This window comes from Leucopleurus acutus (genome assembly GCF_964270905.1).
Source record: "Leucopleurus acutus genome assembly, chromosome: 2".
Classification (NCBI taxonomy): domain Eukaryota; kingdom Metazoa; phylum Chordata; class Mammalia; order Artiodactyla; family Delphinidae; genus Leucopleurus; species Leucopleurus acutus.
Genome location: NC_139143.1, coordinates 114767998 through 114795907, shown reverse-complemented (window position 1 = coordinate 114795907; position 27910 = coordinate 114767998). Strand labels below are relative to the sequence as shown.

The 27910-nt window shown below is 39.7% G+C and overlaps 1 protein-coding gene across 3 annotated transcripts in view; it reads left to right on the top strand.

Moving 5' to 3' along the window:
- LRRC8B (leucine rich repeat containing 8 VRAC subunit B) overlaps nucleotides 1-26089 on the top strand; it is a 39580-nt gene extending 13491 nt beyond the window's left edge. For all 3 annotated transcript variants that reach the window (XM_082857731.1, XM_082857733.1, XM_082857732.1), the window contains 3 exons: nucleotides 2320-2422; nucleotides 4926-7090; nucleotides 22598-26089. In XM_082857731.1, coding sequence (XP_082713857.1) covers nucleotides 4952-7090; nucleotides 22598-22870 — 2412 coding nt within the window. In that variant the 5' untranslated portion in view covers nucleotides 2320-2422; nucleotides 4926-4951 and the 3' untranslated portion in view covers nucleotides 22871-26089. The remainder of the gene's footprint in view (nucleotides 1-2319; nucleotides 2423-4925; nucleotides 7091-22597) is intronic.
- The last annotated feature ends 1821 nt before the right edge of the window (nucleotides 26090-27910 follow it).

Here is a 27910-nt window from a genome sequence, read left to right as displayed (position 1 = left end):
ATTGAGGGATTAGGATTTCAAAATATGTATTTTTCAGGGACACAAACATTCAGTCCATTGCAGTTAGGGAAGGGAGTTAAATATTCAACTTTTTATTAGCTTTTGAAAAAACTCAGACTGGCCTAATTGGATTAAATGGTCTGGACAGTGTGGTCTGGTGTGGACAGCCCTAAGATTTTAGCCTGAGGACCTGGGTTCTAGTTGTTACTATTTCTTGCCAGTTTCGTCACCTTGGACGACATAACTCCTTTGGGCCTGCCTTATTTTCCATGTTAATAAAATGTGAAGAAAAATATTTATCTTAATGGTTTGTTGTAGGTATGAAACAAATTAATGTAAATGAAAGTGCTTTGAAAGTAGGAAAACAGATATTAGATTATTAATAACAGATTTTTATTTGTTCTCTGATTGACGAAGTCATCAAAGGAAATCTGAATTAGATGATTAGAGGAAAAGTTTATAATTCTTAAAAAGATGAACAGGAAAAATTCTTTACAAATAGTTCTCAGTTAGAATAAATATGGCAGGGCTTCCCTGGTGGTGCAGTGGTTAAGAATCCACCTGCCAATGCAGGGGACATGGGTTCAAGCCCTGGTCCAGGAAGATCCCACATGCCATGGAGCAACTAAGCCCATGCGCCACAACTACTGAGCCAGTGGTCTAGAGCCCATGAGCCACAACTATTGAGCCTGCGTACCACAACTACTGAAGCCCGCACGCCTAGAGCCCGTGCTCCACAACAGGAGAAGCCCCTGCAATGCAATGAAGAGTAGGCCCTGCTTGCCGCAACCAGAGAAAAGCCCACACACAGCAACGAAGACCCAACGCAGCCAAATAAAAAATAATAATAATTAAATAAATAAAATAAGAAAAAGAATAAATATGGCGAACTTGTCGTCAGTTGTGGTTTGCTAACAGGTTAGTTATAGTAGTTTCTCATTCTGATTATTTTAAAATATTACTGTAGTTGGAGGTTTGTGACTTTCTTTCTTTTTGTGCTTAAAGTAGAAAATATATTTGCAATATCTAAAGGAAACTGTATTGTGCAGGAAGTATCATGACAGCTGGGTAGCATTCTGGAGTTATGCAATAAATTCCTCCCTGGCACATTACAGATGCAATGCAGTAGAAGAATATGTAAAATGTTTCAAAGATCAAATGTCTTTATTGTGCTTAACTACACATAAATGCAGTTGTGTATCGTATGTTGTCAGTCTTTTAAAAATGAATTGTGAATAAGAAACTCATATTCCAGTGGTGCTAAGTATGAATTAATACATGCTGAGTTGTCACACACTAACTGTGCTTTCTGGCCTGCAAAATAATTTGATCTTCAGTAGTAATTATAAAGAAGGCTTTACACATGGATTGGTAAAACCAAAGTAAATTTCAGACATGCTAACTCTTTGATCTTTGAAAATGACAAGGTTGCAAGAGTATTGCTAAAAATACCTTAAATACAATTTGGGGTCAGTACTCTGAGCCGGATTTTGAGTACTTAATAAACCAAAAAAGGATTGTATCTTCCAGGCAAATATATAAACCTTCTCAACAAGTTTTCAGAGGATACATAGGCACTAAAAAATGCAATTTTCACACCCAACTAAAAAAAATTTTGTGTGTTTTAGAATGTTCTCACATTTCAAACTAATCAGTATATATGTAATTTAAGCTATTGCAAATGATTGAAGTAGATGCTAAAAATGACTTATATTAACCTATAAGGTGAGAAACAAAAACCAATAGGTTTTAATATAAAGGGTAGCTACATTTAATAATGTCATAATTTCAGAGAATTTCAGTCATATTTCTGAGCTGTGTCCTAAAAAGTTATTGACTTGTAACTGTATTTAATGAATCAGTAGGCTAAATTTTAAGAGCACTGAGTCTCATTTGGATAGATGTATCATAAAGTGCAGAAATTATATGGTTTGACAGGCCATCTGATGAATGCAAATAAGACCAACTGTGTATGAGGATTGAATGACCGAAATTAGCATATGCAGACTGCTTGGAAGAAGCTAAGTGTTCATCTAAGCGTTGTAGATACAGCATTTTTAAATAGTTAACATCTAAATTTCTGTAGAAACTTCTCTGTAAGTTAAGGAAGTTCAGAGGCTGAGTGCAATCTGGTATGTGGATGGGGTCTTATATAAATAGCTTTGCCAGAATGTCTCCCAGTGTGAAAAGTAAACTGGTCTATGAAAATCCACTTGCCATGTAATGTGTTATGATGGAGAGGGTCTCTAACGACAGTATCTCCAATTTTGTTTGTTTGTATGACCACAGCTATTTCAAGATATCTATACTTTCTCACAGAATGAAGACAATCACAGAGATGGTGTGTCTAAGAAATTTCAAAAGGTGTAGGCCTCCTGACTGAAGCACAGTCAACTTATTGGATTCATTGTTTTTCATTATAGTAAGTATAAATATTTAAAGTATATTGTTTTGGCCAATGTTGACTTGTGCTCTTTGTTGAATAAATATTTGCTGTCTGTCAAATACCCTCATTGTGAGAGCTGTTTGTGTTTACATTCTTCTACAATTTCAGTTGTGTGTCTGAAATGAATATAACTCCCAGCATCTTTGAGGGGACAAATAAAGCCATAGACTTTGAGCTGGCAGAGCCCTTAGAGATGATCTCATTCACTTTCTTTACCCATTACAAGAAATTCCTTTGCAACATCCTTGACGGATGGTCATCTTATTCAGGTCAGCCCAGGTAGGAGAAGGGCCTGAACTATTTCACAGAACTATTTCTATGGATGTTCTACTACAGAGTAAATCAAAATGTCACTTTCTAAAATGTGCACCCACCTAGTTCTGCCTCTGGAACAAATCCACTTATTCTTTAATCCAAGAGGTAGTCCTGCAAAAATGTAAAGATAAATTCTCAGGTTCCCCTAGTCATCTTTTATCTCAGCTGAGTATCATCAGTTACCTGTGTTCCTCCATAGGAAATGGTTCGTAGACAAGTAGCTCCTGATTATTTTGTTGCCCAATTAGTTTTTAACCTATGACTGAGTGTTGGGTTCCAGGTGTGATCTTACTAGGCAGACACAGAAGGATTGTTGCCCCTTTATCTGGGTTCATGATTTAATATGGCCACAGATTATAGTCATATTATGGCTATATTTAGCATAAAGATAGCATATAGCTATATTTTGCATAATAGCTATGACACAGTTAGCTTAATGCGTGCATTCATGTCAACTAAAATCCTTAGGTATTTTTCACATGTTCATCCAGCAATGATTTCTGCCCTCCTTTCCTCCCATCATGTTGATGCTATTTTGGGGTCTAAGCCCAGACTTTCTGTCGCATATAATCCTCTTGTTTTTGGTTTTTGTCTTGTCTTGACACACAGTTATGATTAACTGCAGTGGATTGAAGCAGAAGGGGAGGAGTTGAGAGTTAGAAATAGACCCACTAAACTAGAGTAAGGGAGGGAAACTCTGGAAAATTATTTAATCAAGCCATAGGTCCTAAGAGAAAGTTGAATCCATATAATATGATGATGGCCAGAGAGGACGCAGGTGGAAAGTGGTGCTCAAGGTTAGTAGTTAAAATCAAGGATCCTGGGATGCCTTAGCAAGGGGGAGAGCATGAAGGTATAGGGTTCAGGGTCAGATGGTCAGGAATATGTTAGGGCTGACCAGCAAAAGAAAAGACACTTATTCATAGGTATCAGAGCCTCTGTAATGGGATTCTAGGGTTCAAGGCAGGGTACCAGTCCCTTGAAGGAAGACTAATGAGAGCAAAACAGTTTTTCTTGGGGGTGCTACCAGTACTAGGGTATCTAGAAAGAGAAACTCAGACCCAGGAAAGATAAGACTTAAGACTCAAAAAAGTGTAAGAGAAGTCCATGGATGAAGGTTGCAGCTGAACCACCAGCAAAGATGCTACTGTGATTTTTTTTAACCAGAATTGTTATAAATCCAAAGATTTCCTTTTATCTGTCTTACTCTATGCCGTCTTATAGGTGGTCTGGATTTTACTAGTTAACAATTTTTTAAACGATTTAGGTAAGGCTGAATACTACATAAATCATTTCTGTAAAGAGCATTGTCTGAATACTTTCAATATGAAAATGCAAAATCCACCTTGTTTTTCTGAAGGCAAAAATAATAATAGCATGTGCCCTTAATCATTTATACTATTAGTACTTTGCCATCAAAACATTAAACATGAGAGAGAGTCCCTTCCACAGTGTTGTAACTGGGGCTTCCTTCCCCATCCATTTTTTAAGCCATTACCATTTTGTGCCAGCTTTTAAATATTCTAAGTTGGATGCAAACGTAAGTTACAAAGCAAGAGCTTGGGGGGAAAGGAGATAATGTATTAGATCACAGTTTGTTCTGAACATAGAGTTGGTACATCCCTCTAATCCTAAGGGATAATTTTATAAAGCAGTGCTTGCTCAAAGGAAGTTCCTTGTCATGGTTGAAACACAACTCTTAGGTTGTACCCGATGCTCCAGACTGGGGAGTGGAATGTGAAAGAGCTTATTCAGACCATTTGGAAGGTACAAAATGTGGCTGTTAGAAATTAGGAGCATAAGAACAAGTTTTCCTAATGTTGATTGAAGAAAATTCGGCTTCTGGTTTTTAGTAGCTTAGCATGAAGTGAAGATGCAGGAGGAAACTAGATAGTTGCTTCACGTCCTGCACCAAATAAATCCCTTTACAGATCCAATCTGGCTGTCACCAAATGGTCTCTCATCTAAGGGAGTTTACAGTGCTCAGTTGGCATAGCCTAAGGTTTCGAATGAAACCAGGAAACTTTGATACCTTTTGATCATCAGCCCTGCTTCCCAGGTTTTGCCCCTGAGTTAAATCCTACTTGGTTATGTACAAGCCTTAGAGTTTAAGCTTATTTGGGGTACTTGCTTCAGTGGTTTTTCTTTTATTTTCCTCCTCCAGTTTCTGTCCTCCTACAAGGGAAAGTCATGATTACACTAACAGAGCTAAAATGTTTAGCAGACGCCCAGTCGTCTTATCACATCCTAAAACCGTGGTGGGACGTCTTTTGGTATTACATCACCCTGATCATGCTGCTGGTGGCCGTGCTGGCTGGAGCCCTCCAGCTCACACAGAGCAGGGTTCTGTGCTGTCTTCCGTGTAAGGTGGAATTCGACAATCACTGCGCCGTGCCTTGGGACATCCTGAAAGCCAGCGTGAACACGTCTTCCGATCCCGGGGCGCCGCTTCCGCTCCCCCTCAGAATCCAGAACGACCTCCACCGACAGCAGTACTCCTACATCGACGCCGTCTGTTATGAGAAGCAGCTCCACTGGTTCGCAAAGTTCTTTCCCTACCTGGTGCTCTTGCACACGCTCATCTTCGCAGCCTGCAGCAACTTTTGGCTGCACTACCCCAGTACCAGTTCCAGGCTCGAGCATTTTGTGGCCATCCTTCACAAGTGCTTCGATTCTCCGTGGACCACCCGTGCCCTGTCAGAGACGGTGGCTGAGCAGTCAGTGAGGCCCCTGACACTCTCCAAGTCCAAGGTTTTGCTTTCTTCCTCAGGGTGCTCAGCTGAGGTTGATTCCAACAAGCAGTCATTGCCCTACCCGCAGCCTGGCTTAGAGTCAGCTGGCATAGAAAGCCCAACTTCTAGCGTCCTGGACAAGAAGGAGGGCGAACAGGCCAAAGCCATCTTTGAAAAAGTGAAAAGGTTCCGCATGCACGTGGAACAGAAGGATATCATTTATAGAGTGTATCTGAAGCAGATAATAGTCAAAGTCATTTTGTTTGTCCTCATCATAACTTACGTTCCGTATTTTTTAACCTACATTACTCTTGAAATTGACTGTTCAGTGGATGTGCAGGCTTTTACTGGATATAAGCGCTACCAGTGTGTCTACTCCTTGGCAGAAATATTTAAGGTCCTGGCTTCATTTTATGTCATCTTGGTTATACTTTATGGTCTTACCTCCTCCTACAGCTTGTGGTGGATGCTGCGGAGTTCTCTGAAGCAATATTCTTTTGAGGCGCTGAGAGAAAAAAGCAACTACAGTGACATCCCGGATGTCAAGAATGACTTCGCCTTCATTCTGCATCTGGCTGATCAGTATGATCCCCTTTACTCCAAACGCTTCTCCATATTCCTGTCGGAGGTCAGTGAGAACAAACTGAAACAGATCAACCTCAACAACGAATGGACGGTCGAGAAACTGAAAAGTAAGCTTGTGAAAAATTCCCAGGACAAGATAGAACTGCATCTTTTCATGCTAAACGGTCTTCCAGACAATGTCTTTGAGCTGACAGAAATTGAAGTGCTAAGCCTGGAGCTGATCCCTGAGGTCAAGCTGCCTTCTGCGGTCTCGCAGCTGGTCAACCTCAAGGAGCTCCACGTGTACCATTCGTCTCTGGTGGTCGACCATCCTGCCCTGGCCTTTCTAGAGGAGAATTTAAAAATCCTCCGCCTGAAATTTACTGAAATGGGGAAAATTCCACGCTGGGTATTTCATCTGAAGAATCTCAAGGAGCTTTACCTGTCAGGCTGTGTTCTACCTGAGCAGGTGAGTACCATGCAGTTGGAGGGCTTTCAGGACTTGAAAAACCTGAGGACCCTCTACTTGAAGAGCAGCATCTCCCGGATCCCACAAGTCATTACAGACCTCCTGCCTTCGCTGCAGAAGTTGTCCCTTGATAACGAGGGGAGCAAGCTGGTTGTATTGAACAACTTGAAAAAGATGGTCAAACTGAAAAGCCTGGAGCTGATCAGCTGCGACCTGGAACGCATTCCGCACTCCATTTTCAGTCTGAACAATTTGCATGAGTTAAACCTTAAAGAAAATAACCTTAAAACTGTGGAAGAGATCATTAGCTTTCAGCATCTCCAGAATCTTTCCTGCTTAAAGTTGTGGCACAATAACATAGCTTATATTCCGGCCCAGATTGGGGCATTATCTAATCTAGAGCAACTCTCTTTGGACCATAATAACATTGAGAATCTGCCCCTGCAGCTTTTCCTATGCACCAAACTACATTATTTGGATCTAAGCTATAACCACCTGACCTTCATTCCAGAAGAAATCCAGTATCTGAGTAATTTGCAGTACTTTGCTGTGACCAACAACAATGTAAGTAAATCCGTTCTGCCCTTTATTTGGCCAGTCATTTGAGCATCTGCTGTGGCAGTGTGTGATGTAGTTAAAGATAATGGACTTTAAGTCATACTAAGCATCCTGAGCTCGGCCTGACTACCACTTCTAGACATGTGACCATGGACCAATTATCAAAACACTGAGCATCAGTTTTTCATCTAATTTACAAGTTGTCATGGAGATTTTATGAAAAAATATAAAAACATTTGGCACAGTTCATGGCACATAGTAGGTACTCAACAAGTGTTCTCTTTATCCTCTTTCTCTGTGTTTTACATAAACATTACAATTGAAGTGTTTTAAACTAATTAATTAGTTACGGCAGGGCTTGCTTTCATTTCGGAAAAGTCTTAAGTATTTAGAAAGTTTCATAAAACTTTTCAGCTTTCCAAATCTGTCATAGGAGGACTTTTTGTTAAAAATACTGTGATCATGAATTATTCATAAGTCTTTTTTGTGATACAGTAAGAAAGACTTGAAATGTCCATGCATGTCTAGAAAGACAATTCAAAATGAAAGGCCTGGTTCTATAATGCAACACTAGGGCTCCTTAGAAGCTTTTTCCAGCATCTGTGCTTTAAAAATGAACCATAATTTGCAACAGTAAAGCCAAGTTAAGGAAAAGTTAACTTTGCTGAAACAAGAAAAAACAAAATAAATGAGCAGTTTCCTAGGTTAAAATGTGAAGGAGGAGGAAAAAGACAAAAAATCATGCGGGCTGAAAGGGCAAGAGAATGACGGTAATATCCATATGGGAAAAAGAAAAAAACCTGTCAGAAATCAGGTCTGCCAAAAGAGGAAAGTGATCCTCCTCTAGTTAAAAATGGGAACCGTTTTCTTCTGCTCTACCCAAAAAGGTACGATCTCCTGGACTTTTTATAATTCATAGTTCATGCTAAATATAGCTACCAGCATGGTGTTGGCTAGTAAACATGTTAATCACCAGACAGTATTTTCCGAAACCATGGATTGTTGGAAAAATACCAGAGAGGTGGGGAATGAGGCACAATTCATACTGACTTTTAGAATGCTATGATTTTACTCATAGGTAAAAGGATAGAACCCATTATACAATAAACAAAACATCTTCATGTCTTAAAGGATTATGAGGTTTTAAAACTCCTTTAAGGTTGATCTAGATTAGCAGTTTACATCAGAATTACCTGAAGGGCCTGTTAAAACACAGATTGCTGAGCCCCACTCCACAGTTCTGATTCAGTAAGTAGGTCTGCAGTTTGCAGTTCTAAAAATCTCAGGTGAAGTTGGTGCTGCTGCTCTGGTGACCATACTTTGAAAACTACAGGTCTAGGGATTTATCGTAAGTGTTGTTTAATTATGCAGTTGATTAATATTAGTATTTTGGTTATACTTTTTCTGTTGTTAAACCTATAATAAAAAGTATAAATAATTCTTTTGAAAGGCATTGGTTTCACCAAGTTGCTGTACAGTTAAATCACTCCATAATTTTTTTTTCTTCCAGTGTGAACAGATTAACACGCTTTTATTAAGCAATCTCTGAATATATGAGGAGGAATAATACCCCAAGACCCTTCAGTTCTGCTGCTTAGGGTTAGTCCATGAGGGAACAACCCATTCTTTTTTTATAACAAAGTGAATCAGTTATACATATACATATATCCCCATATCTCCTCCCTCTTGCGTCTCCCTCCCTCCCACCCTCCCTATCCCACCCCTCTAGTTGGTCACAGAGTACCCAGCTGATCTCCCTGTGCTATGCGGCTGCTTCCCACTAGCTATCTGTTTTACATTGGGTAGTGTATATATGTCCATGCCACTCTCTCACTTCGTCCCAGCTTACCCTTCCCACTCCGAGTCCTCAAGTCCATTCTCTACATCTGTGTCTTTATTCCTGTCCTGCACCTAGGTTCATCAGAACCTTTTTTTTTAGATTCCATATATATGTGTGAGCATATGGTATTTATTTTTCGCTTTCTGACTTTCTTCACTCTGTATGACACATTCTACATCCACCCACCTCACTATAAATAACTCAATTTCATTTCTTTTTATGGCTGAGTGATATTCCATTGTATATATGTGCCACATCTTCTTTATCCATTCATCTGTCGATGGACACTTAGGTTGCTTCCATGTCCTGGCTGTTGTAAATAGAGCTGCAATGAACATTGTGACATGACTCTTTTTGAATTATGGTTTTCTCAGGGTATATGCCCAGTAGTGGGATTGCTGGGTCGTATCGTAGTTCTATTTTTTAGATTTTTAAGGAACCTCCATACTGTTCTCCATAGTGGCTGTATCAATTTACATTCCCACCAACAGTGCAAGAGGGTTCCTTTTCCTCCACACCCTCTTCAGCATTTATTGTTTGTAGATTTTTTGATGATAGCCATTCTGACTGGTGTTAGGTCGTACCTCGTAGTTTTGATTTGCGTTTCTCTAGTGATTAGTGATTTTGAGCATCCTTTCATGTGTTTCTTGGCAATCTGTGTATCTTCTTTGGAGAAATGTCTATTAAGATCTTCTGCCCATTTTTGGATTTGGTTGTTTGTTTTTTTGATATTGAGTTGCATGAGCTGCTTGTAAATTTTGGAGGTTAATCCTTTGTCAGTTGCTTCATTTGCAAATATTTTCTCCCATTCCGAGCATCGTCTTTTCGTCTTGGTGATGGTTTCCTTTGCTATGCAAACTTTTAAGTTTCATTAGGTCCCATTTGTTTATTTTTGTTTTTATTTCCATTTCTCTACGAGGTGGGTCAAAAAGGATATTGTTGTGATTTATGTCATAGAGTGTTCTGCCTATGTTTTCCTCTAAAAGTTTGATAGTGTCTGGCCTTACCTTTAGGTCTTTAATCCATTTTGAGTTTATTTTTGTGTATGGTGTTAGGGAATGTTCTAATTTCATTCTTATACATGTAGCTGTCCAGTTTTTCCAGCACCACTTAGTGAAGAGGCTGTCTTTTCTCCACTGTATATTCTAGCCTCCTTTATCAAATATAAGGTAACCATATGTGCGTGGGTTAATCTCTGGGCTTTCTATCCTGTTCCATTGATCTATATTTCTGTTTTTGTGCCAGTACCATACTGTCTTGATTACTGTAGCTTTGTAGTATAGTCTGAAGTCCAGGAGCCTGATTCCTCCAGCTCCATTTTTCTTTCTCAAGATTGCTTTGGCTATTCGGGGTCTTTTGTGTTTCCATATGAATTTTGAAATTTTTTGTTCAAGTGCTGTGAAAAATGCCATTGGTAGTTTGATAGGGATTGCATGGAATCTGTAGATTGCTTTGGGTAGTATAGTCATTTTCACAGTGTTGATTCTTCCAATCCAAGAACATGGTATATCTCTCCATCTGTTTTTGTCGTCTTTAATTTCTTTCATCAGGGTCTTATAGTTTTCTGTATACAGGTAGTTTGTCTCGTTAGGTAGGTTTATTCCTAGGTATTTTATTCTTTTTGTTGCAGTGGTACATGGGAGTGTTTCCTTAATTTCTCTTTCAGGTTCTTCATCAATAATGTATAGGAATGCAAAAGATTTCCGTGCATTAATTTTGTATCCTGCTACTTTACCAAATTCGTTGATTAGCTCTAGTAGTTTTCTGGTAGCATCTTTAGGATTCTCTATGTATAGTATCATGTCATCTGCAAACAGTGACAGCTTTACTTCTTCTTTTCCGATTTGGATTTCTTTTATTTCTTTTTCTTCTCTGATTGCTGTGGCTAAAACTTCCAAAACTATGTTGAATAATAGTGGTGACAGTGGACAACCTTTTCTTGTTCCTGATCTTAATGGAAATGGTTTCAGTTTTTCACCATTGAGGACGATGTTGGCTGTGGGTTTGTCATATATGGCCTTTATTATGTTGAGGTAAGTTCCCTCAGTGCCTACTTTCTAGAAGCTTTTTATCACAAATGGGTGTTGAATTTTGTCAAAAGCTTTCTCTGCATCTATTGAGATGATCATATGGTTTTTCTCCTTCACTTTGTTAATATGTTGTATTACATTGATTGATTTGCATATATTGAAGAATCCTTGCATCCCTGGGATAAACCCCACTTGATCATGGTTTATGATCCTTTTAATGTGCTGTTGGATTCTTTTTGCTAGTATTTTTTTGAGGATTTTTGCATCTATGTTCATCAGTGATATTGGCCTGTAGTTTTCTTCCTTTGTGACATCTTTGTCTGATTTTGGTATCGGGGTGATGGTGGCCTCGTAGAATGAGTTTGGGAGTGTTCCTCCCTCTGCTATATTTTGGAAGAGTTTGAGAAGGATAGGTGTTAGCTCTTCTCTAAATGTTTCATAGAATTTGCCTCTGAATCCATCCGGTCCTTGGCTTTTGTTTGTTGGAAGATTTTTAATCACAGTTTCAATTTCAGTGCTTTTGATTGGTCTGTTCATATTTTCTATTTCTTCCTGGTTCAGTCTGAGAAGGTTGTGCATTTCTAAGGATTTGTCCATTTCTTCCAGGTTATCCATTTTATTGGCATATAGTTGCTTGTAGTACTCTCTCATGATCCTTTGTGTTTCTGCAGTGTCAGTTGTTACTTCTTTTTCATTTCTAATTCTATTGATTTGAGTCTTCTCCCTTTTTTTCTTGATGAGTCTGGCTAATGGTTTATCAGTTTTGTTTATCTTCTCAAAGAACCAGCTTTTAGTTTTATTTATCTTTGCTATAGTTTCCATTTCATTTCTTTTTCATTTATTTCTGATCTGATCTTTATGATTTCTTTCCTTCTGCTAACTTTGGGGGGTTTTTGTTCTTCTTTCTATGATTGCTTTAGGTGTAAAGTTACGTTGTTTATTTGAGATTTTTTTTGTTTCTTAAGGTAGGATTGTATTGCTATAAACTTCCCTCTTAGAACTGCTTTTGCCGCATCCCGTAGGTTTTGGGTCGTCGTGTTTTCATTGTCATTTGTTTCTAGGTATTTTTTGATTTTCTCTTTGAATTCTTCAGTGACCTCTTGGTTATTAAGTAGTGTATTGTTTATCCTCCATGTGTTTGTATTTTTTACAAATTTTTTCCTGTAATTGATATCTAGTCTCATAGCGTTGTGGTCTGAAAAGATACTTGATACGATTTCAATTTTCTTAAATTTACCAAGGCTTGATTTGTGACCCAAGATATGACCTATCCTGCAGAATGTTCCATGAGCACTTGAGAAGAAAGTGTATTCTGTTGTTTTGGATGGAATGTCCTATAAATATCAATTAAGTCCATCTTGTTTAATGTATCATTTAAAGCTTGTGTTTCCTTATTTATTTTCATTTTGTATGATCTGTCCATTGGTGAAAGTGGGGTGTTAAAATCCCCTACTATGATTGTGTTACTGTCAATCTCCCCTTTTATGGCTGTATTTGCCTTATGTATTGAGGTGCTTCTGTGTTGGGTACATAAATATTTACAATTGCTATATCTTCCTGGATTGATCCCTTGGTCATTATGTAGTGTCCTTTTTTGTCTCTTGTAATAGTCTTTGTTTCAAAGTCTATTTTGTCTGATATGAGAATTGCTGCTCCAGCTTTCTTTTGACTTCATGTGCATGGAATATCTTTTTCCGTACCCTCACTTTCAGTCTGTATGTGTCCCTAGGTCTGAAGTGGGTTTCTTTAGACAGCATGTATACAGGTCTTGTTTTTTATCCATTCAGCCAGTCTGTGTCTTTTGGTTGGAGCATTTAATCCATTTGCATTTAAGGTAATTATTGATATGTATGTTCATATTACCATTGTCTTAATTGTTTTGGGTTTGTTATTGTAGGTCTTTTCCTTCTCTTGTGTTTCCTGCCTAGAGAAGTTCCTTTAGCATTTGTTGTAAAGCTGGTTTGGTGGTGCTGAATTCTCTTAGCTTTTGCTTGTCTGTAATGGTTTTAATTTCTCCGCCAAATCTGAATGAGATCCTTGCTGGGTAGAGTAATCTTGGTTGTAGGTTTTTCCCCTTCATCACTTTAAATATGTCCTGCCAGTCCCTTCTGGCTTGCAGAGTTTCTGCTGAAAGATCAGCTGTTAACCTTATGGCGATTCCCTTGTATGTTATTTGTTGTTTTTCCCTTGCTGCTTTTAATAATTTTTCCTTGTATTTAATTTTTGATAGTTTTATTAATATGTGTCTTGGCGTGTTTCTCATTGGATTTATCCTGTATGGGACTCTCTGTGCTTCCTGGACTTGATTAACTATTTCCTTTCTCATATTAGGGAAGTTTTCAACTATAATCTCTTCAAATATTTTCTCAGTCCCTTTCTTTTTCTCTTCTTCTTCTGGGACCCCTATAATTCGAATGTTGGTGCGTTTAATGTTGTCCCAGAGGTCCCTGAGACTGTCCTCAATTCTTTTCATTCTTCTTTCTTTATTCTGCTCTGCAGTAGTTATTTCCACTATTTTATCTTCCAGGTCACTTACCTGTTTTTCTGCCTCAGTTATTCTGCTATTGATCCCTTCTAGAGAATTTTTAATTTTATTTATTGTGTTGTTCATCATTGTTTATTGGCTCTTTAGTTCTTCTAGGTCCTTGTTAAACATTATTTTGTATTTTCTCCGTTCTATTTCCAAGATTTTGGATCATCTTTACTATCATTATTCTGAATTCTTTTTCAGGTAGAGTGTCTATTTCCTCTTCATTTGTTAGGTCTGGTGGGTTTTTTTGCTCCTTTATCTGCTGTGTGTTTCTCTGTCTTCTGATTTTGCTTAACTTACTGTGTTTGGGGTCTCCTTTTCGCAGGCTGCAGGTTCGTGGTTCCCGTTGTTTTTGGTGTCTGCCCCCAGTGACTAAGGTGTTTCAGTGGGTTGTGTAGGCTTCCTTGGGGAGGGGACTAGTGCCTCTGTTCTAGTGGATGAGGCTGGATCTTGTCTTTCTGGTGGGCAGGTCCATGTCCAGTGGTGTGTTTTGGGGTGTCTGTGACCGTATTATGATTTTAGGCAGCCTCTCTGCTAATGGGTGGGGTTGTGTTCCTGTCTTGCTAGTCGTTTGGCATAAGGTGTCCAGCACTGGAACTTGCTGATCGTTGAGTGGAGCTGGGTCTTGGCGTTGAGATGGAGATCTCTGGGAGATTTTCCCCGTTTGATATTACGTGGAGCTGAGAGGTCTCTTGTGGACCAATGTCCTAAACTTGGCTCTCCCACCTCAGAGGCACAGCCCTGACTCCTGGCTGGACCACCAAGAGCCTGTCATCCACACGGCTCAGGAAAAAGGGGGGGAAAAAAAGAAGGAAAGAAAGAAAGAAGATGATAAAATAAAATAAAGTTATTAAAATAAAAATAATAATTAATAAAAAAATTTTAAGTAATCAAAAAAAAAAGAAAGAGGAGAGCCACCAAACCAAAAAACAAATCCACCAAGGATAATAAGCACTAAAAGCTATACTAAAGGGCTTCCCTGGTGGCGCACTGGTTGAGAGTCCGCCTGCCAATCCAGGGGACATGGGTTCGTGCTCCGGTCCGGGAAGATCTCACATGCCATGCAGCGGCTACGCCCGTGAGCCATGGCCGCTGAGCCTGCGCGTCCAGAGCCTGTGCTCTGCAACGGGAGAAGCCACAACAGTGAGAGGCCCGTGTACCACAGGAAAAAAATATATACTAAAAAAAACAGACAGACAGAACCCTAGGACAAATGGTAAAAGCAAAGCTATACAGACAAAATCACACACGGAAGCATATACATACACACTCACAAAAAGGGAAAAAAAAAATATATATGTATACATATTGCTCCCAAAGTCCACCTCCTCAATTTGGGATGATTCATTGTCTAATCTGGTATTCCACAGATGCAGGGTACATGAAATTAATTGTGGAGATTTAATCTGCTGCTTCTGAGGCTGCCGGGAGAGATTTCCCTTTCTCTTTTTTGTTCACACAGCTCCTGGGGTTCAGCTTTGGATTTGGACCTGCTTCTTCATGTAGGTCACCTGAGGGTGTCTGTTCTTCGCTCAGACAGGATGGGGTTAAAGTAGCAGCTGATTTAGGGGCTCTGGCTCACTCAGGCCGGGGGGAGGGAGGGGTACGGATGCGGGGCGAGCCTGCGGTGGCAGAGGCCACTGTGACGTTGCACCAGCCTGAGGCGCGCCGTGCGTTCTCCCGGGGAAGTTGTCCCTGGATCACAGGATCCTGGCAGTGGCGGGCTGCACAGGCTCCCCGGAAGGGGGGTGTGGATAGTGACCTGTGCTCGCACACAGGGTTCTTAGTGGCGACCGCAGCAGCCTTAGCGTCCCATGCCCATCTCTGGGGTCTGCGCTGATAGCCGCGGCTCGTGCCCGTCTCTGGAGCTCTCGGCAGGTCCAGACTTTTTCCCAGACTCCCTCCCGGCTAGCCGCGGTGCACTAACGCCCTGCAGGCTGTGTTCACGCCGCCAACCCCAGTCCTGTCCCGGCGCTCCGACCGAAGCCAGAGCCTCAGCTCCCAGCCCCGCCCGCCCGGCGGGTGAGCAGACAAGCCTCTCGGGCTGGTGAGTGCCGGTCGGCACAGATCCTCTGTGCAGGAATCTCTCCGCTTTGCGCTCCGCACCCCTGTTGCTGTGCTCTCCTCCGCGGCCCCGAAGCTTCCCCCTCCACCACCCGCAGTCTCCGCCCGCGAAGGGGCTTCTAGTGTGTGGAAACCCTTCCTCCTTCACAGCTTCCTCTCACTGGTGCAGGTCCCGTCCCTATTCTTTTGTCTCTGTTTATCCTTTTTTCTTTTGCCCTACCCAGGTACGTGGGGAGTTTCTTGCCTTTTGGGAAGTCTGAGGTCTTCTGCCAGCGTTCAGTAGGTGCTCTGTAGGAGTTGTTCCACGTGTAGATGTATTTCTGATGTATGTATGGGGAGGAAGGCGATCTCCGCATCTTACTCTTACGCCATCTTGAAGCTCCTCCTGACCACTCCATACATTTTTGAAAGTCGTGGCTGGTTAAATTGTCAGCGGGCCGTGAATTATCTAAATGTATAAGCAGGTTAACGGCTTTCTGTAGTTCAATGTTAACTTTAAGATCATTAGTACCTTTGACACCAAGTTTACTGACTTCTTGATTGTGGCTAAAAGGGAGACTAGGTGTTAGTATCAGACATATTTTGTCTTGAAGGGTACTTTGTAGCATATGAAAAGTCTTATGCTGAAGAAAGTTTATGGCCAAAGTACAACGGTGTCTTTGGCTGTGTTGTCTCAGAAGTGGGCTAGCCAGCAGTTGTGGAGCACCCTCCAGGCCATAACGATGACTGTGACACCTTTGAATGGGTTGGGATCACTTCATCAGAGCTATGAAGAGACTTACCTGCTAAGGATGTGGAGAAACTGGAACTCAGAAGACAGTGACCAGACAGATGAAACGTTCCTCTCTGATGGTATAGTGTATCCTAATTATAGGAAGTACTGGGGAGGGAAGGGAGAGAGAATAGTCCACAATATTGGTCTTCGAATATTTGGAAGACCTTACATAGGAAAGAAAGCTTATTGGGAGTAGCTGTAAGTGTTAGAGCTTGGACAAGCAGGAGATTTCTCATCTTTCCCCAGAAAGCTGTCCAAAGACTGAATGAACATTTGAGAAGGGAGAAGTGATTTTCTTATTAATAAAACTGTCCAGATATAAATTGTCAACCACTTGGTAGGAATATTGTTAAAGGGATTTAAGGATTCATGTTTCATGTAGGGATTTAACTAATTTCAAGGTTCCTTCTTGAAACCTTGAGGTTCTCATGAGTCTATGAAGTAGACCAAAATATGTATAAAAATTAGAAAATAAAAATCAAACCTGCTGCATAAATACTTAGATGTGCATATACTCAGAAACGTGAGTTGATTCCTCCATTTGGAATGGAAGTTGGTAAAGATTCCTGAAAGAACAGTTTTTAAAGACTTCTTTTTTTTTTTAAACAGCTTTATTGGAGTGTAATTGCTTTACAGTGCTGTGTCAGTTTCTGCTTTATAACAAAGTGAATCAGCTATACATATACATATATCCCCATATCTTCTCCCTCTTGCGTCTCCCTCCCACCCTCCCTATCCCACCCCTCTAGGTGGTCACAAAGCACCGAGCTGATCTCCCTGTGCTATGCGGCTGCTTCCCACTAGCTAGCTATTTTACATTTGGTAGTGTATATATAAGACTCTTCTTTTTTAAAGACTTGGGCAGTGTGTCAGGTTTATAGATGGAGGCAACAAATACTAACTCTGGGGTTACGCAGAAAAGACATTTATTGAAAGGCTGTCATGTATCTCATCACTGAAAAGGCTGAGGAATGAAGCTTGGAAAACAATCAAGCACAAAGTTAGATAGCAAAAGAAATGCAGCCCAAATCATGGTACAAAAGTCAAATGAGGAAGATACCTTGACACTGACCATACCAGCACTGCACACCAATGCTATCCTGAAAATGATGCTGCTGCTACTGTGGCCCTTGCCCTCCCACAAAATCGGTTCTTCATGGTTTCTGCTGCTTTGTGACACAAGGCCCACATCTGAGCACCTGATAGAGCTTAAGAATGCTCACACTTGAGCTGTAAGTTCTCTGGGAACACAAGGATCTTGTGTTTTCAGTTCCTCTAGTTGGAAGTGGGCTCTGCTTCCCACCAAGAGTCCCACCAAGATAAGGTAGGGAATTCTCAGGACATAGAAGATGTGGGGCAGCCCCCCAAATGACAGACATTCACTGAGAGGGCACTCCAGAGTTTACTCCACTGAAGAGTAATAAGTTTTATCACAAAAAAAATTAAACATTTTTTAGCATATTTTTGCTGCAGGATTCCTCAGAGACTTTAACATATGAACATGCATCGTGCTTCTCCAAGAGGGAGATATGGTGTGCAGCGTTTGCCACACGTAGTTGAGCAAGGCGTTCTTTTCCATGGTAATTCTTGAGAAGAGTGTTCCTGAGAACATTGACTGGGGAAATGTGAAAGGACTATAGAGGTCATGCCCAGAGGATTGCAACAGGCATCGACAGATGTAATAAGAGATGAGAGCCTTTAGAAGGTGGGTCAGGGTGGAGAGTGCCTTGAATTCTACCAGTCTAGTTCAAGTTTGAGTCACTGGATAGTAGCTGAGGTGAGGCTTGAGCCTGAAAGTGCCAGTTAGCCTGAATCAGTACCTTCAAAGGAGGCTCTGGTTGTAGCATACACAAGGGTTGGGAGAGGACAATCAAGAAACAAAACCCAGTGGAAAGGTTTAATCATTATGATTTAGAAGTAGGAATATAGATTAAGAGACTCTTGTATCTGAAAGGAACACTGTGGATCATTGGTCCTGAGGTCAGCAAGCTACAGCCTGGGAGCCAGATCCTCCCACAGCCTGACCTAAGAATGTTTTTTAAATTTTTAAGTGGTTGGGGAAAAAAATCAAAAGAATAATAATAATATTTCATCACATATGAAAATTATATGAAATTCAAATTTCAGTGTCCATGAATAAGTTGCATTGTTCTCCTTAGTGGGCCTGTATTACAAAGAAATTGTACTCAATTGTGTTATTGTATTTTTAATTACATCACTTAAATGTATGAAATGTTTTCTCTTTTGTTATTGTAAGTACCTACATAATATTTTCAGTTTTGCCACTTGCCCTGCAAAACCTAAAATATTTACTGTTCCGCTCCTTTAGAGAAAAACTTTGCCAATCTCTGTTCTAGTCCACCGCTTTCACTTTACTGATACTGAAACTGAGGCTCAGAGCAATTTGACTGAGGTCCAAAGCTTCCCAGCGATGGATCTGGGATGGAACCCATGTTCCAGCTCCTGCTCTAGTGCTCTTTCTCCTACAGCTCAGATGCATCAGTCCACATGATGTTCCACGGGAAGCAGTGGTGTGTGTAGATGATGGGAGAGGAAGAGGCAGCATCCACCTCTATCCAGTGCCAAAGTGTAACTGGATTATGATGGTGTTGAATGTGATGGAGAAGCACAGGAAAGGGGGAGGATTTAATAACCTCCCTCAAATCTTAAAAACCACTCCAATTTACACCTAGGTCTTCCAGTTTCTCCATTTCAGCATTTAATGCAACTCAAAGACTTTAGCCAGAAGGTGAATAACGTGTAAATTTCTTCTGCAGATCATTTATGTAGCAGTGCTCCTTGTTGGTTTTGATATTACCACTTAGATATGGAGTATTCAGCTTTGCTTCTTGAAATGATTGGATTTTATAGATTCAGGTTGACATGTTCTGAGATAGCATGTGTCAATGGGCAGAAAAATAGGAAATCTGACACTGAAAAGAATTCTGAAATGAGGTCCCAGCCTCAGAGAAACAGTGGAATATTTAATTATCAATGTCAGCCATGAATATAGGATGAGAACCATCCTTCCTTTGATGTTCTGGGGGCTTCAATACATTTTGTTGAAAGTATTTGTTTGCCAGAAAATTCTAGGATATAGAGTGATAATGTAACCATAGTGAGTTTTTTTTCAGTTTATTTCATAGTTTATTAAATATATGTAATACAGTTTATTCTATAAAACCATTCTGTTTATGTAGTTTATCATCTGATAGTCTGTAAACATTTCTTTTGATTTTTGAGAAGAAATCAGTGGTCCACTGGGGAATTTTTTTCCTTTCTGGCTCATGTATTATATGGTTTAAGAAAGAGCATGCTAAATGAATTCAGTATAAATAAATGCTATCTAAACATTTTTTTTTAATTTATTGGCTCAGGCAAAATTTGTAAGTCGATTTTTCAAGATAAAACTGCTGACTTGAAAGAAAGTCTTGAGTCTCTAACACAGCTCCCCAGCCTCGTGAGTTAAGGCCCTGTGCTTGAGCTGCGTGATGATGCTGGGAGAAAGCCCCTGAGACGGATACTTACCGCTCAGGAAGTGTGCTGCTAACCACAGTCCTTAACTCACTTTTACGACACAACTGAGGGGCCAACCCCAGAGGCTCGCTCTCATTGCCTGGTGGAATCCCTCGCCTGTACTCTGGGGGCTGAGAAGAAGCTAAAATCACAAATTGAGAGAGATGAAAGAAGATGCGTGAGACATGGTAGTGTTGACAGCCAGACAGAAGGAGAATGAGGACAACGGCTTTAGGGTCTTCATTCAATAGGAAATCAGTGCAATCAAGCAAGGCCACCTGCTGGGGCCTGGAAGCTGAATGAGGAAGGGAGATTGGGATTCCTTGATGCAGCCCTGGTTAAGGCACTCTTCTTCCTAGCAGCCGTTGTAGACTAATGATTTCTATAATTGTTTCATATTTCTCTCCCCCCTTTAGACCGGTGCTTCTCAAATGGGGGCAGTTTTACGCTGTGGAAGACATTAGTCAAGAGACATTTTTAGTCATCACAACTAGAGAGGGGAGTGGCGCTGGCATCTAGTAGGTAGAGGCCAGGGATGCTGCTAAAACATTCCACGATGCACAGGACAGCCCCACAAAAAGAATTATCCCACCCCAAATGTCAACAATGCCAAGGTTGAGAGACCCATGTGTCTTGCTCACTACTGTGTCCCCAACACCTAGCTGGGAACCTGGCACAAAATGAGGCTCCCGGCAGGCATTCACTGAATACAGGTGAGCCAAGTCTTCCCTCTTCCCAGCCTCTTTGCCTAAGTCACTCCTTTCGCACCAGCAGGTACTCTCAACCCTGAGCACATTGCACAGGACTGATCATTCCCTCTACTTGTACGTCACTGACACTACTTTTGAGCTGCAGATAATCTCTAATCAGAAGGAGGTTACATTTCTTCTGTCTCTCGTCTCTCTCATAGCTCTATACTGAAATTGACATATCTATGGTTTTTCATCTGCATTCTTAAGAAGGAATGAAATAAAAGGGTAGATATTTTCCTTTGCTTATACCTAGTATTTTGGTGTAGAATGATGAGCTGTAATGCATGGCTGACTTAGCAACAGTGATCATTAGATTTATTTTCAAGGATAGCCATTACTGAGAGTATATGTGGGTGATGGAGGAGAAGGCAATTTCCAACATAATGAGCATTTTTGAATGCAATTTGACCAATTTTTTATGCTGTATAGGGAATGTTTATCCTTTTGAAGAGACAGTTCTGGAAGGCCCCGGAAGTTCCAGCAGAGAACTGGCTCCGTGGGGCTACACTAGCCCATCAGAGGAACAGATTGAAATCTGGAGCGCCCCTTTCATCCCTGTTTCTAACAAAGCCACTTCTGGAACAAAGGAGCCTACATTGTTTCATAGTTGCAGAGATGCCTGCTCCAGGCCTGTATAAATATGGGGAACGTTACAGGGTGGGGTGCATGCAATCCACCTCTTCCTGGAGCGCACTTGCCCCTCAGTGGCAGGATGAGCACTGAGGACACTGAGTGTGCTCAGCCCTTCTCTGGGTGTCTTTCCCCAATAAACCCTATTTCCTATACATACTGTGGCTCCATTAGAAACTCCAGTGCAACCTTCCCACCAAATAGGGGAGCAGTTCAGTTGAGCAGTTGTAGGAGTTGACCTAATTGCAGGCTCTTTATCGTATTTTAAATGATTTCTCTGTGTCGTATGACTTAATCGAAACTCTCAGAGAGCAGGAAGAAGAGTAGATACTCGTGAGTGTGTATGTAGAGGGGAATGAAATGTGCATGTATAGATTGTCATATCTTGCATGGATTGTATATCTATAGATTGTGTATCTATATCTATTGTATATCTATAGATTGTATATCTATATCTATAGATTGTCATATCCTGTATAGATTGTCTGTCATATCTTCTTGTCTCTACTCCTGTCAGCTTTTTTTTTTTTTAACAGAATAAAGTTTTCAGTCTCTACTGTGAAACCCTAAAAAATAGCCTTGTGTCTGTTCTCGGGATGTTTTTGAGAGTATAGCTCATTATCCCACACAGTAAACTCGTTATGAGGACTCTTGAGATCCCTGATTTCTGACTAGGACTCAAGAATAATTACACTTATCCTCAGTCACTGTTTTGTTTTGTTTTTTTTAGATGTTGGGGGTAGGAGTTTATTAAATAATTTATTTATTTTTGCTGTGTTAGGTCTTCGTTTCTGTGCGAGGGCTTTCTCTAGTTGTGGCAAGCGGGGGCCACTCTTCATCGCGGTGCGCAGGCCTCTCACTATCGCAGCCTCTCTTATTGTGGAGCACAGGCTCCAGACGCGCAGACTCAGTAGTTGTGGCTCACGGGCCCAGTTGCTCCGCGGCATGTGGGATCCTCCCATACCAGGGCTTGAACCCGTGTTCCCTGCATTGGCAGGCAGATTCTCAACCACTGCATCACCAGGCAAGCCCACTGATTTTTTTTTTATCTCAGGGACAATGAGTATGTAACCGATTAGGTTTCCTTTGAGAATTGAGAGTTGCTTGTTAGAATGTTCAGAGCCAAATCTGTTGCCCACACATATGCAGCAGGGGCTTATAGAAGTTCAAGGTAGCCTCAATCCTGACTCCATGTCAGGATGTCCGTATTTTTCCTTTATCTTTCCCATCTACTTCAAGTGTATCATCATTACTATATGTACCTCTGTAAAATGTCTAGAAATGTTTTTGGGAAAAGGTAGGGGTATAGATAAATAGATGTATTATGGTAGGCCATCAAAAAACAGTTTTACTGGCTTCTTTTTCTCCCTTTCCAGATTGAGATGCTACCAGATGGGCTGTTTCAGTGCAAAAAGCTGCAGTGTTTACTTTTGGGGAAAAATAGCCTGATGAGCTTGTCCCCTCACGTGGGTGAGCTGTCGAACCTTACTCATCTGGAGCTCATTGGTAATTACCTGGAAACACTTCCTCCTGAACTGGAAGGATGTCAGTCCCTCAAACGGAGCTGTCTGATTGTTGAGGAGAATTTGCTCAATACTCTTCCTCCCCCTGTAACAGAACGTTTGCAGACATGCTTAGATAAATGTTGACCTAAAGAGGAAAATAATTTTTAGAAGTACACTCCAGGGCTTTATCTGAGAACTCAATTTACCTAAGTTATAAAGATGAACAATGGATAATTATGACTAACTATAACCAAATGTCTTATTAAAGCAACTCAGTGTCTATCCCTAAATTAAACAGGTAAAAAGTATTAACACTGAACTAAAGTTTTGTGAATAATTGATCTTTAACTTATGGAAATATAACAAGTATGCTTGGAGGGTGGAATGGGGACAAGAAATTATTGAATCTCTACATTGCAGTTTGTATCTTTTGAAGATTAGGTATTACTTATTTGCATACTTGTTTTAACTGACTTCCTGTTTTGATAGTTATCACCTAGACCATAAACTCATCAACATAAATTCCCTTGATGTGTACACTGAGCACTGTCTTTGATTTATGGTCTTAAATATTTTTAGGCAGGGTACATTGTGCTAGGCAGAATTCCTTCTGGCTTAATTTTTACTTCCTGTCCCAGCTTGTTTTGAGTCTTCCTCCATCTGATTTTCTCTTAACAACAATGATGAACCCTGAGAAAGTGCCTGCCTTTGGCCTTTGCATAGAACAGGAGCAGGGTACTTAGGACATGTCACCCTCGGGGCATCCTAAAAGTTAATGTATGCTCAAATTTTTTCTTGTATATCATCAAAGCCTTTTTTATTTGCTAATCATTTTTATATTAAATGTAAAACATACAAATATTTTTATTGTATAATCTTGGATTCAAAATCTGTGAGAATAATTTTTGTAAGGTACAGAGAAACACATCCTTTTCTTTAAGAATTTACTGCTAATATACTTGGTTTTGGCTGCGTATGATTCTCATATTTGTGCACATTCTGTTCCAAAATGTTTTTGTACTCTGCAACTAATTACTTTTGGATAACAAAAGCCTTGTGTTTCATGCCCTAAAATATCTGGGGGGTTTCCTTTGTAAGAGGATGGCCACATCATCTACCTCTCTCTTCCCTAGTGCTGTGCTATTGTACGGGTACAATTCTTAATTACTTCAAAAACTGTGATGGAGGGGAGAGGTGCAGATTTGAATCTTTAAAACTGATTTTAAAGCATTCTGTAGAAATTAAGTAAGAGTTAAGCAAAATACTTTCTTCTCCATCTGCATGATCTCTAGATAGGATTATAATGTAAAACACTCAGCTTAAAATTCAGTGCTTAAAATGAGTTCTCAGAGCTCACAAAGAAATAGATCTGGTTAACTGAAATTCATCTCATGCCTTTGTCTAACTTTTCTGGAATACATTTTGCTCTTTTTTACAAAGAGCTTTGTGTTTGGCTTTTTATTATCATACATATTGTAAAATGAATAAAATCGACTGACTCATTTTGGGGAAACGTACATTTTCAATGTGTTTTTCTCTAATGGGTCTAGGCATTGTGATGCTGTCTCATTTTGGATGTAACTATGAAGTAATCTATTAACTGCACCTAGACAAAACTGGAAAACACTATGGGTAAAGAGTACTGTAAACATGGAATTGTGTTGTATGGTATGTTTTTTCTTGCTTTGTCCCTTCCAGAAAGATGAAAGTCTAAATGATGGCAAAATGTAGCTTCCCTCACCTGCCACACACCCCTGGACTAACATTCAGAGAAAAGAATTGTTCACATCAAATGAAATTTGAGTAATAGCTATAAAAAATGTAAAACACCAAAGGCTGCCTAAAACATTATTGTTTATTCTGAATGACAAAGAACAGTGTAAAAATGCAATTCTTACCAAAACTTGCCTTTAGTCAGAACATTCAAGTTCTCAGGGAGCCAGGCATAACTGATGAAACTTTCTTGTAGGATTTCAGAAAACAGATTCTGACTATATCTAGGGTTTTATGTTATTTTCAATCTTTTGAATGTTGAGTTCTTTGTCATTTTAATGTTTCACATCTCTGTTGCACAATAGACTTGTCATGTGTACCAATTCCAGTGTTGGATAGGATTATCTTATGTTTGGAACATGAATATGATACATGGAAATATGTTTAAATGTTTTGGGCCATATAATTAGCCATAATGTGTATGAAAGATCTTACCCCCTTCTATAAGGAAGAGTTTTTAAAACAAATTTCAGATTTGCTACTATTCCGCTGACAAACTACAACTCCTCCCGGCTAGTCACCAGTTCTGTTCACCTGCAGAAGTCACTAGCCAAACCTTCCTTCCTTCTAAATTTCTGGTTGCAAGTTACTATCAGGATCAATAATGAGTTTTGTAAGCTTCTTTCCAAACACTAGGGTTTGGTTACTAATGCAAACTCTGTTGTTCTTCATGCCATAGTTTTTAGGTTTACTTTTTTATTTCAATCCTACACTCCAGTGTTTAGGTAACTTTTGAAATGCTGTAGCACTGATGCCATGAACTCTGAGACCACCACTTAACACACAAAATTGTGATGTTTGATGCCACCTTTACTGCAATGTTGGAGCAGATATTCAATTTGGAAGAGGATTTTAAATGAAGAAAATTAAGTTTATTCAATTATAATTTTAAGACTTTAGTTGATTTCCAAGAATGTGTAGTGCATTTTCCAAAAAATAAATACGGATGTTATTCAGAACAAAGTTGAAGGCTTATGCTAGCATTGGTTCATTTTATTTACATACACACACACAGATACACAATGATGAGCTTGCACACACACACAGACACACACACGCCCCATGTATACAAAATGTAATTTATTAGTTTTGGATATGTTTAATATTTCTCCAAAGTTGTAAGAGGTTGTAGGTTAATGCTAGGATATTAATTCTTTTTTGTTCCTTACTTGTAATCATGGAGTATTCTGTTCTCTTAGTTGTAATGTTAAAACTAAATGCTCAAACTTGGTCAGCGACCTAAGTGGTTTCGAGCATTCCTTGTAAGGTGTGGTGTTCCTTCACTAACATACATCAGGGTATATCTGTGTGGCACATAGATACGGTGTTTTCATTCTTCATCCTCAGTCTTCATTGTTCCTCTGATATCACCATGTTTCACTGTCACTTAGCAAATGTTTGTGTTAAACAGGGTAAATAGAGATCCTCAAGGTCTCATTGTTGTGGCATAGCTCCAATGTGTGTGCTGTGGTGAGCTGCAGTGAGTTATCTGCATAACATTATTGTTTGATAGTGAAAATACTTGTTTCTGTTCTTCAGGTGTCTCATGATTCAAATTTTGTATGTTGAATTAAAGTATTGCATAATATTGATGGGTTCAGAAACCATTAAAATAATCAAACAATTATTCTGTGGATTTATAGCTTTATTTCCTTGTATTTTCAATCAAATGCTCTTTCCATCGTCACTTTCTCTTAGCATTGTCCCATCCACATAAGGTATTTTGTTTTCCCTCTCCACTCACCCATCTCCTTAAATTTATATAGTAACAAAATATATTTGTGCTAGAGAACTTGCGATACTACTTGAGCATGTATTTATTTGGGGGGAAGCCAGAGCCTGTAATTATGCCTAATTGAATAGTTCTACTTCACCCATCCCTGCAGTGTTTAGAGCTGATCCAATGATCCCTCATCTGTACCAGCAGCATGAGCATATAACTGTAAATCCACTTTGTTTTCAGGAACTGTATATTGCATCAGAATCTGTGTTTATTTCTTTCTGGAAACAAGAGGAAGGCTGGTGGGAGAGGGGAGGAGTTATTTTGCATCCTGGTTTGAATTATGAAGACATTATATACATGAAATGGCCTAAACTAGTAATTGTTACAAAATGCCCTGGATATAATTATTTCTTATCTTCAGCTGGATATGAAAGCTGAAGCAGTGAAAAAACTGCAGTCCTATTTAATTGGTTTCTTCCTGTTTCTGGTCCATCACTTCTACATCCACTGGGAACTATCTACTAAGTACCTTTGGTAATGGACTACATTCTCTTCAACTTTTTTTTTTATATGAACAATTTCATCAACCCTAAAGCATTAACATAGAACATATGAGCCAAAGTACTGAGTTGAGCTGGCTTCTGGTTGAAATTAATTCATATTTAAATTTTGCATTTGACTTGTATAGAACACTGCTGCTGAGAAAAAACAATTAGGAATGCCTCCTGCATGTTATATATTATCTCTAACAGAGATGGTGCAATTTAAAAAATACAAAGGGGCATGGAATTAGAATGGATGTGTTTGTGTATATATGTGTTGTATATAAACCTAAATATTTATGCTTAAATATTTTAAAAACTCTTCAAATGTTTCACTCTCAGCAAAATAATGGGCCAATCCTGAGTAGAGACATTTTCTTTGGTTAGCTTCACAGTGAAGGCTAGCATTTGTTTTTTTGTCTTTGTCACATGTTCTGAAACATGTACACAATTGTTTTTTGCTTCTGATAACGGATTACTAGAAAATGTGAGATTGTTTTGAGTTGAATGATTTTGGCCCTCAGGTTTACCATGTAAATCTGCATTTTGGTGGTAAATCCCTCTGCCTGAGATTCAGTAGGTTTTGGTAAACTTTACTGTTTTTAAAATAACTTTTGTGTAAAATAAAGATTCAATTTTTATAATAAATGGCAAATAAAAACAGATTCAGTGTTGGAAGAAGTCGACTGGACTAATTTTACCTGTATACACGTATCAGTGCCCAAGGTTCCAGAAGTGATTCCCTCCCCTTCTCAGGGTTTCCTGTGCAGTTGTACTGTTATATTGTTCACCAAATGATGGAGTTTAGATTTACATACGAATCTCATAACAGTAGTAGGAGTTTTCAATGTACACTACAATGGCCACAAATTATCAAGTCCCTGAAAACTGTTGAATTGATCCTAGAATGCACTGTGGGGGAGCGTTGAGGGTGTGGAATCTGTCACTCCTAATAAGTCCATCTGTCGAATAGTGTTCATCCTTGGGGACTGATGTTCACAAACCAACCCATCTCTTTCCCTCTCTTCCTGGCTCCTGTTTCTCCATCTACTGTTAGTTTCGCACTAACATTGAATAGTGGACCAGGTAGATAAAAAGTAAAAAACTACAAGACAAGAAATGTTGTGAAGGTTTAGTAAAGGGAGA